This window comes from Poromitra crassiceps (assembly GCF_964638095.1).
Source record: "Poromitra crassiceps genome assembly, chromosome: 19".
Classification (NCBI taxonomy): domain Eukaryota; kingdom Metazoa; phylum Chordata; class Actinopteri; order Beryciformes; family Melamphaidae; genus Poromitra; species Poromitra crassiceps.
The window spans coordinates 5219104-5229857 of NC_139646.1; the positions used below are offsets into that span (position 1 = coordinate 5219104).

Below are 10754 nucleotides of genomic sequence, written 5' to 3' on the forward strand. Positions count from 1 at the left end.
TTGTTTGATTTGAGTTTGATTTCTAAGTTAAATTTCATCACTCATTGGGCATATTAGTCGGGATATGAAAATGCACCTGCTGGTATCCTAATTATTAATTTTCCTCTAGGTTTTTTCTGCACCCCCAACCTTAAAGTTCAAACTTGGCCTATGCACAAACAGCTGCAGAAAAGGGTTGGGTCATATTGATTGCATGGCCACATCCTCTCCCTGAAATAACTGAAAGAAGGCACCTGGCCTCGAATAATTTTAAACCCATTATTTTTGCACTCCAAAGGATATGACGTCTTTATAATACACATCCTAAGTCCATAGATGTCTTGTGTTCATGTCTTTATAATACACATCCTAAGTCCATAGATGTCTTGTGTTCATGTCTTTATAATACACATCCTAAGTCCATAGATGTCTTGTGTTCATGTCTTTATAATACACATCCTAAGTCCATAGATGTATTGTGTTCATGTCTTTATAATACACATCCTAAGTACATAGATGTCTTGTGTTCATGTCTTTATAATACACATCCTAAGTCCATAGATGTCTTGTGTTCATGTCTTTATAATACACAGCCTAAGTCCATAGATGTATTGTGTTCATGTCTTTATAATACACATCCTAAGTCCATAGATGTCTTGTGTTCATGTCTTTATAATACACATCCTAAGTCCATAGATGTCTTGTGTTCATGTCTTTATAATACACAGCCTAAGTCCATAGATGTATTGTGTTCATGTCTTTATAATACACATCCTAAGTACATAGATGTCTTGTGTTCATGTCTTTATAATACACATCCTAAGTCCTACATAGATGTATTGTGTTCATGTCTTTATAATACACATCCTAAGTCCATAGATGTATTGTGTTCATGTCTTTATAATACACAGCCTAAGTCCATAGATGTCTTGTGTTCATGTCTTTATAATACACATCCTAAGTCCATAGATGTCTTGTGTTCATGTCTTTATAATACACATCCTAAGTCCATAGATGTCTTGTGTTCATGTCTTTATAATACACATCCTAAGTCCATAGATGCCTTGTGTTCATGTCTTTATAATACACATCCTAAGTCCATAGATGTATTGTGTTCATGTCTTTATAATACACATCCTAAGTCCATAGATGTCTTGTGTTCATGTCTTTATAATACACATCCTAAGTCCATAGATGTCTTGTGTTCATGTCTTTATAATACACATCCTAAGTCCTACATAGATGTCTTGTGTTCATGTCTTTATAATACACAGCCTAAGTCCATAGATGTATTGTGTTCATGTCTTTATAATACACATCCTAAGTCCTACATAGATGTCTTGTGTTCATGTCTTTATAATACACATCCTAAGTCCATAGATGTATTGTGTTCATGTCTTTATAATACACATCCTAAGTCCTACATAGATGTCTTGTGTTCATGTCTTTATAATACACATCCTAAGTCCATAGATGTCTTGTGTTCATGTCTTTATAATACACATCCTAAGTCCATAGATGTATTGTGTTCATGTCTTTATAATACACATCCTAAGTCCATAGATGTATTGTGTTCATGTCTTTATAATACACATCCTAAGTCCATAGATGTATTGTGTTCATGTCTTTATAATACACATCCTAAGTCCATAGATGTCTTGTGTTCATGTCTTTATAATACACATCCTAAGTCCTCCATAGATGTCTTGTGTTCATGTCTTTATAATACACATCCTAAGTCCATAGATGTCTTGTGTTCATGTCTTTATAATACACAGCCTAAGTCCATAGATGTATTGTGTTCATGTCTTTATAATACACATCCTAAGTCCATAGATGTATTGTGTTCATGTCTTTATAATACACATCTTAAGTCCATAGATGTATTGTGTTCATGTCTTTATAATACACAGCCTAAGTCCATAGATGTCTTGTGTTCATGTCTTTATAATACACATCCTAAGTCCATAGATGTCTTGTGTTCATGTCTTTATAATACACATCCTAAGTCCATAGATGTCTTGTGTTCATGTCTTTATAATACACAGCCTAAGTCCTACATAGATGTCTTGTGTTCATGTCTTTATAATACACATCCTAAGTCCATAGATGTCTTGTGTTCATGTCTTTATAATACACATCCTAAGTCCATAGATGTCTTGTGTTCATGTCTTTATAATACACATCCTAAGTCCATAGATGTCTTGTGTTCATGTCTTTATAATACACATCCTAAGTCCATAGATGTCTTGTGTTCATGTCTTTATAATACACATCCTAAGTCCATAGATGTCTTGTGTTCATGTCTTTATAATACACATCCTAAGTCCATAGATGTCTTGTGTTCATGTCTTTATAATACACATCCTAAGTCCATAGATGTCTTGTGTTCATGTCTTTATAATACACAGCCTAAGTCCATAGATGTCTTGTGTTCATGTCTTTATAATACACATCCTAAGTCCATAGATGTCTTGTGTTCATGTCTTTATAATACACATCCTAAGTCCATAGATGTCTTGTGTTCATGTCTTTATAATACACAGCCTAAGTCCTACATAGATGTCTTGTGTTCATGTCTTTATAATACACATCCTAAGTCCATAGATGTCTTGTGTTCATGTCTTTATAATACACATCCTAAGTCCATAGATGTCTTGTGTTCATGTCTTTATAATACACATCCTAAGTCCTCCATAGATGTCTTGTGTTCATGTCTTTATAATACACAGCCTAAGTCCATAGATGTCTTGTGTTCATGTCTTTATAATACACAGCCTACGTCCATAGATGTATTGTGTTCATGTCTTTATTATACACATCCTAAGTCCTCCATAGATGTAAGTTAAGTCAATCTCTCGAGACAGATTTTCGACTTGCATCGAAAATATGTCGGCAGGCTCCGTCAAAAGGTGTGTGCAAAAAGTGGTTTATCTTGAGAACCATTTGTCCGATTGACTTCAAACTTAGGGAGTGCGCTTAGGGGGACTCAACGGAGTGCAGGGAGCTGAATTCCATGCAATTTGGCATAGCACCACCTACTGGCAATGCAAAAAGCAGTTTATCTCAATAGCCATTCATCTCAACGACTTCAAACTTGGGGAGTGCGCAGCTGGGAACCCGACATAGAGCAGTGCCGAATTTTGTGCAATTCGGCACAACGCCACCTACTGGCAACACAAAAAGTGGTTTATCTTGAGAACCGTTCATCCGATTGACTTCAAAATGTGAGGAGTGTGCTGCTGGGAACTCAACGTAGTGCAGTGCTGAATTTGTTGCAATTTGACATTGCGCCACCTACTGGCAACACAAAAACCAGTTTATCTTGAGAAACATTCATCCCATTGACTTCAAACTTGGGGAGTGCGCTGCTCGGACCCCGATGGAGTGTGGTGCGCAATTTCATGCAATTTGGACTTATGCATAGTCATAGTGCCATCTACTGGTAACACAAAAAGCAGTTTATCTCGAGAACCATTTGTCCGATCGACTTCAAACTTGGCAAGTGCGTTGCTGGGAACCCGAGAAGTTGCAGTGGTAAACTTTGTCCAATTCAACCAATAATGCGCTTAGCGGGGCCTGACTGAGTGCAGTATGTGGGGAGGGAGCGCTTCAGGGTGGTGAATGGGGTGAACGGGCACTGCACAAGTAAAAGATAATGGAAGTAAATGCATCTGTTTATTTTAATTATGGATCATTACAATGCAATTCCAAAAGCACATTATTTGAAAAGTAGTCACACAGTGAGAAAAAAATCATGTATTGAAAAAAAGTGATGCATCAAGATGAATCGATAATCGTTTTATCATCGCATCATAGCCCTCTGAATCAAAATCGTGCCTAGAGATTCCACCCTAGTATTTTCTCATATAGCCTATCATGTTAACAAGAACACTTGACTTAATAGCTTTAAGCTTTGGAAACGCATGCACTTTGGCACATTTTTTGTGCTTTATGCACCTCATCAAACATTATATGGATACAAACGGCACTCATTTGGGAGAACAGTGTAAGCTATTGAGGTAAAAAAAAATGGCATGATGTGGAAGTTTGGCTTCGGTAGGACTACTAGGCCTACACATTGGCTGTGGAAGGCGGGTGGGTGGGGGCTCGTGTCGTGGTCGTGCCTGGGAGATCGAGGAAGGCTTGTAGTTTAAAATGCGATGTGACAGCTCAGGAAAGGGGGATGATAAAGGTGCTGTTATTGGATCAATCTGGCCCTCAATGCCCCTGTAAAACATCACTTACAAACACACACACACACACACACACACACACACACACACACACACACACACACACACACACACACACACACGCACACATATGCACGCACAGTCGCACGCACACACACGCGCATAGTCTTAAAGTCACAATAGGCTAAATGCAATACAATTATAGATAAAAAGAGAACATGTAGGCTATAGGCCTTTAATGGAGTAGGCCTATCAATCATTTGGCTGTTTCCACGCACCCAGCTTAGCCTCGTCCTCATTGTTTTGACAGGGCTGAATTAAAGGACGACGCCAGGTGTAATTAGCGATCGATCTAGGAGGGGGGAAATACAATCTCCCTCTCTCTTTCTCTCTCTCTCTCTCTCTCTCTCTCACACACACGCACGCTCGCTTCCGTTTCTCCATTAACCGCGCCTCTGACGTCACAGGGCGATTAACGTTTCTTATTGGTCCCGCGAGCAGATGGAGCAGTCCTAATGAGCTGGCTCGCTGGCAGGCGGAGAGGAGAGAGAAAGAGCAGGGCTGACATCTCGGCTGGACCGTGAACGCAGCCTAAAAAAGCTGGCAGTCTGCTCTCGGCTCCTTCACTACAGGCGACGCCGTTATACCGCGGATCACGCTGTCTCTCCCCCTCCATACTCACCTCCTCCTCCCCGACCCATGCATCGCTTCTCCCTCCTCTCTCTCTGACTTTTGACTGCATGTTCAGCCACACTCCCTCCCTCTGCATCTTCACTCTGCAGCCCGGGCACAGAGCATGGACAGCCGGGTACTCGAGCATCCTCATCACGCCCAGTTCGGAGGCTCCTTGGGCGGGCTGGTCGGCTTCCCGTACCCGCTCGGTCCCCATCACCACCACCATCACCACCACGTCTACGAGCTCGCCGGCGGCCATCAGCTGCAGTCCGCGGCGGTGCCCTTCTCTATAGACGGATTACTTAACGGCTCCTGCTCGGCCTCGGTGGTCAGCTCCAACGCGCTCCTCTCGCCCGACAGTCAGCAGTACAAACTCTCGCTCTCAGGTAGGCCTATGTGTGATTCGGTCTCTCTCTTTCCCCCATATTAGTGTAGGCTATGTCTCATAAATAGATCTACGCAAACGGTGTAGCCTATGGTTATGTGTTGTGGTGGTGAATGAATAGCAAAAATAATGGTAATTTCAAGTGGACTTAAATAGGCCGAAATCATTGTAGTAGGCTTAAATATTCTGAGGAGAGAGGCAAGTCTGTAGTCTAAAGAAAAACACGCTGTTCTAAAGTTTTTGGCTTGGTGAATTATTATTTTAAAAAGTTGGGTGTGCAGGGCAGGCTCATTCTTTGACAACCAACCGTTTGTTAACGTTTCTTTATGTCTTGGTTAAACCATGCAGTGGCAATTGAATTTCGAAAATAGTAGGCCTACTTAACTGTGCATCTCAAATACGCTACATGTAGGCTATTGTATTATAGGTCTAGATACAGCGACGCAATTAACAACATTCAACACCAGTAACACATTATTAGAACAACGGTCGAACTAGAGGCTACATTTTACCTACACTAAATAGATGCTGCCTTTTTAAAAGTCAAATCTGTCCTGGTCCTAACTCCTGAACATGTTGTTGTAGCCTATAGCCTAGGCTACGAATCGTCCCATGCACATGTCGTTGACAGCTTCTCACTCTGCCCCCCCCCCCCCCCCCCCCCCTCTCTCTCTCTCTGTTTCACACACACACACACACACACACACACACACACACACACACACACACACACACACACACACACACACACACACACACACACACACACACACACACACACACACACACACACACACACCTCCGTAGATTCTGGGGAGCCGGATAAGGACAGTCCTGGTTGTAAACGAAGACGTACGAGGACGAATTTCACCGGATGGCAGCTCGAGGAGCTCGAGAAGGCTTTTAACGAGAGTCACTATCCGGATGTGTTCATGCGGGAGGCGCTCGCCCTCAGGCTTGACCTCGTGGAGTCGAGGGTTCAGGTAAAGACCCGGAAAAACAAGTCAAATATTGCTAATACATCAATTAATAATAATTGATTTAGTTCTTTAGATATTTTGCCGGTTGGTGTTTAGCTATTTTCTTGATTTTTTCGATTCTATTTAATATTAGCCTACTTCTCATATCACAATCAACAGAATTGGCTGTCTACAGAGGGGCATTTGTTTTTTGATGGTCCGTGAAGGCCTACCTACCCCATACTGAGATAGCTATTTGTCAATTATCAAAGCATCAATAAAGGGTCTCTTTTGAATTATGCATGGACGCAACCTATTGATTTAGGGGTTAATAAAAACAGGGCTATTTACTGAACAAACCCACGGATGAAAATGGCAAATAGTCCTTCCTTCTGTAGGCTATTTGACAGTTACTATAATTCCGACTTTTTTTAAGAGAGAAGAGAGTCAGATGGATAGGGATAACTTAGAACATTATATATTATTATTATTATTATTTTACATCATTTTGCTTATTTGTAGCATCATATGCAATTATTGTATATAATGATGATGATGATGACAACGCCGACAATTACTTAGCGTCTTGAATGAGAAAGGCATAAAGTGATCATGAAAATATGAAATGCGAATATGCATGTGTATGTTAAGATCAGTTAGGCTAGTACAATCTAGTAAATCAATAACAATGATGATAATAATAATTATTATTATTATTATTATAATTATTATAATAATAATAACTGCCTAATAAAATAAATAAACAACTACTACGTCTATAGTGCTATTTAATAAAATATAATGATAGCCTAATTATAATTATACACTAATAATTATAAAATGCTAATAGGCTGCTGTTAGATAGGCTAATACTAATATGCTAATAGGATTATACTACTACTACTACTACTATATAGACCACTATACCAATAATAATAATAATAATAATAATCAAACGGCAAATGTCAAAGCACGGAACAGATGGGGAGGATGTCGATTATGAACAATGACTACGGAGCAAAACATAATAATTGATGTTCCAGGACACGTTGTATAGCAGCACTCCCGTTGACCTTTAGATTGTACATTTGACATAAAGAACTGCAGACTGCATCAATGTAAAACAAAAGGTTACAAGCAAAGAACATGAATACCTCGCCTTGATCAAGCATGCTAGATTGTTGCTATATAATAGTGATGATGATGATAATAATAATAATAATAAACCAGTATAATAATAAAATTATTATTATTATTATTATTATTATTATTATTAATAATAATAATAATAATTGCGTTTGTAATCATGTTTTGTTAAGTTTTTTATACGGTAGGTTGTGGGTTCTCTCTTTAAAGGCAAATGTGTAGCTTGTTGTTGTATTTAGCCTTATATCTGTGTTTTGTTTTATTTTTACTTTTTTTTATTTTAGTATTTTGTTTTATTGTTTTGTAGGCATGCTACTCTCGCATGCATGGCTGGAGAGTGAAAGGGCCATAAGGAGAGCTTGCAGTCCCTGTATCTTGTTTGGGGATTTCGCTCCTAAACCTCAGATTATTGTTCCCTCAAGCTGCTTAGCGCTCCTTTATCACCAGGTTTGTGAGGGAAAGATATAGGCTGCCCAACATTAACAATTCATAAGAAGCACTATTGTAGCACATGATGTTGGTGTCCCGTCGTCGTTATTATGCGGGGTTCGCGGATCCTACTTGCATGCTAAACTCCTGCAACGTTATCAGCGCCGAACATGCGGCCCTGAGCGCGCCTAGAGGCCGGGCGGTGGGAGCTCTCGGGCGGGGGAGTGTCCCTCTCTTGGCTCGGTGATGCGGAGGGAGAAGAATGGACAATTGCGGCTTGCCATGCAAGTGTTTAGCATGAGGAAGCTGGATGCGAATGAGTTGAGAGGGGCTATGCCTGGTTTAGCTACGGTGGAATCAAACGTAATTGTGAGAATTGCCTAACACCAATTCAATTGCCGATTAAAACCAGCGCATCTGTGCATCTGTTGATCCATGCTTGTGACCTATAGCATGGTATACTCTTCAAGCTGCTTCTAAAGAGAGAAAGTGAGAAGAGAGTATTGTTTCAGGGCCTTGTGGAATTTGCAGCAGCAAGTTATTTGGAGACAATTCTTGTCTTTAGACTGAAACTTTGACAAATAGGAGTGAGGTCTGTTCTTGTCGATTCAGTGGTAAGGTGAGGTCTGACCCCAGGGCTCCTTGAGGGGGTTCCAGGAGGTCCCCAAAAAGGCGAATAATTTATTTTCACTGTAATTCCAAGTAACACAATGACAGAATGACTATATTTTGGTCATGGGTTTCATACACTTTCTGTGATACAACATACTACTACTACTACTACTACTATACTACTACTACTACTACTAATAATAATAATAGCATAATAATAATAATAATAATAATAATAATAATAATAATAATAATAATAATAAATCTAAAAGCAAAAATCTTATCAGATGGGGGACCCTGGGACAAAATCTTATCAAATGGGGTCTAATTTGTATCACTTTAGGGGTCCTTGACATGAAAACGTTTTAGAACCACTGCTCTAGAAACACTATGACGTTGCACATCATAGTAGTGGCCTATACTTCAGCTGAAGAGCTATGTATTGAAGTGGGCGTCTATCTGTTAGGCTGCAGCACTAAAAGATACCCTGTTTGATCATTACAGGCCCAACAAATATGCGGAAACAAATGTTAAATATTTTAACCAATCTATTACCTAATGCAATAAAGACAGTGTTGTATAGACATACTGTAGACCTTATTTTCAAACAAAATGCAACTCATGTGCCAATCCACTTGTGTTCATGTGTATCTTTTGTGTGTGTGTGTGTGTGTGTGTGTGCGTGTGTGTGTGTGTGTGTGTGTGTGTGTGTGTGCGTGCGTGCGTGTGTGTGCGTCTGTGTGTGTGTGTGCGTGTGTGTGTGTGTGTGCGTGTCTGTGTGTGTGTGTGCACGTGTGTATGGATAGGTTTGGTTCCAAAATCGACGCGCCAAATGGAGAAAAAAGGAGAACACAAAGAAAGGACCAGGGCGGCCCGCTCACAACTCCCACCCGACCACGTGCAGCGGCGAGCCCATGGACCCCGAGGAGATCGCACGGCGGGAGCGCGAGCGGGCCGAGAAGAAGAAACGCAAACAGGAGCGGAAGCTGCTGCGCTCGCAGAACAAACTCCTCCCCGGCGGCGACACCTTCCACACGCCCGGCGGCTCCGACAGCGACAGCGGGGTGTCCCAGTTCACCGACAGCGAGCAGTCTTCCACCACCACGAACAACGGGACCATTCACACGGAGCTGCCGGCGTCGAAAGGCGGAGGAGGAGGAGGACACCAAACGGAACCCGGCTGCGACCAAACGCGCGCCGACTTCGGCCCACTTCAAAACCACCCAAACCAAAGAACCCCTGCGGGAGAGTCGGAGCAGCAGGTCTCTCCGGGCGCCGTGCACGGCCCCGGCCCCGGGGGTCCCACCAGGCCCTCCGCCTTGCAGAAACGGAATCCTTTCAGTGTGGAGAGCCTCCTCTCCGACGCCACTCCCAGACGCAAATCCCAGCTGGACTTTCCTTCGCTGCCCAATCAGAGGACGCTGGTAGGAAAAGGCCACTTCTTGCTTTACCCTATCACCCATCAGCCTTTGGGCTTCCTGGTACCCCAAACAGCCCTGAAGGCCGCACCTTGTCAGGACAACGTGAACAGGCCGAACCTGCTGGGACAAAGGTGCGTCGTGTCGAGCGAAGGGAGCCCCGCTCCCTCCGGTCTCCTCTCCGGCTTTGTCGGTGTCGGCAGGCGGAACTCAGACTCGGATCATACGGAGCCCAATACGCATCACGACCACAATCACATGAGCAATAGGGTGGATGGGACAGACAATGAGGAGTGCGACGGCTGTAGTAATGAAAGATTCCCCGTTTCTCCGCCACCACACAACAACAATGCGGTTCAAACAACTCTGGCGAGACTGAGCGCGGCGCAGTCCAGTGACAGTGGCGACGAAAGGACTTTTAAAGTTCAAGTGGAAGCAGCGGCAGCCGCCGATGGCTGCCAAGCTGCCGAGCTCTGTGCAAAAGAGAAGGGAGAGCTCGCATCTCCAGACCTCTCCCAGTGTCTCGAGACAAACACAGACTGTCGGGCGACACCCGCGACAGATGGAGAGGACGTGGATATGGACTAACACTTGTGAGGAGAAAACGTAAACAAAGAAGGACCAGGAACTCAGACTATTCAAAACATTCCCAAAGCTCTGCTGAGACACTCGAAAAACATATCAGGAATCAGGAGACTCGATTCTCGTCTATTTTTTAATGTCTGATCAATCCGGATGGCCCGAGTGTGGCTATATCCTCATATCCGAGCTGTAGGCCTAGACCTTTTAGAAGCAGGTTCTTTCTCTCTTTTTTGACGGTGACCAACTTGTAACGAAAACTATAGGCTACGATGAACATCTTACACACAACGAAAATCCTCAGATATTGTAAAAACAAGAAAATGATATTTATATGTAAACATTTTGATAAATAAAGTTATTGTTTAAATGGAAT

General features: G+C 42.1%; 1 protein-coding gene across 1 annotated transcript; it reads left to right on the forward strand.

Annotated features, from left to right (window-relative positions):
• Positions 1-4971: 4971 nt before the first annotated feature.
• LOC310794063 (homeobox protein unc-4 homolog) lies at positions 4972-10387 on the forward strand (the record flags this gene model as incomplete). Its single annotated transcript, XM_083655938.1, has 3 exons — positions 4972-5236; positions 6043-6218; positions 9188-10387. 3 exons carry the CDS (start codon positions 4972-4974, stop codon positions 10385-10387), a joined length of 1641 nt encoding a protein of 546 aa, XP_083512064.1.
• Between the last annotated feature and the right edge of the window lie 367 nt (positions 10388-10754).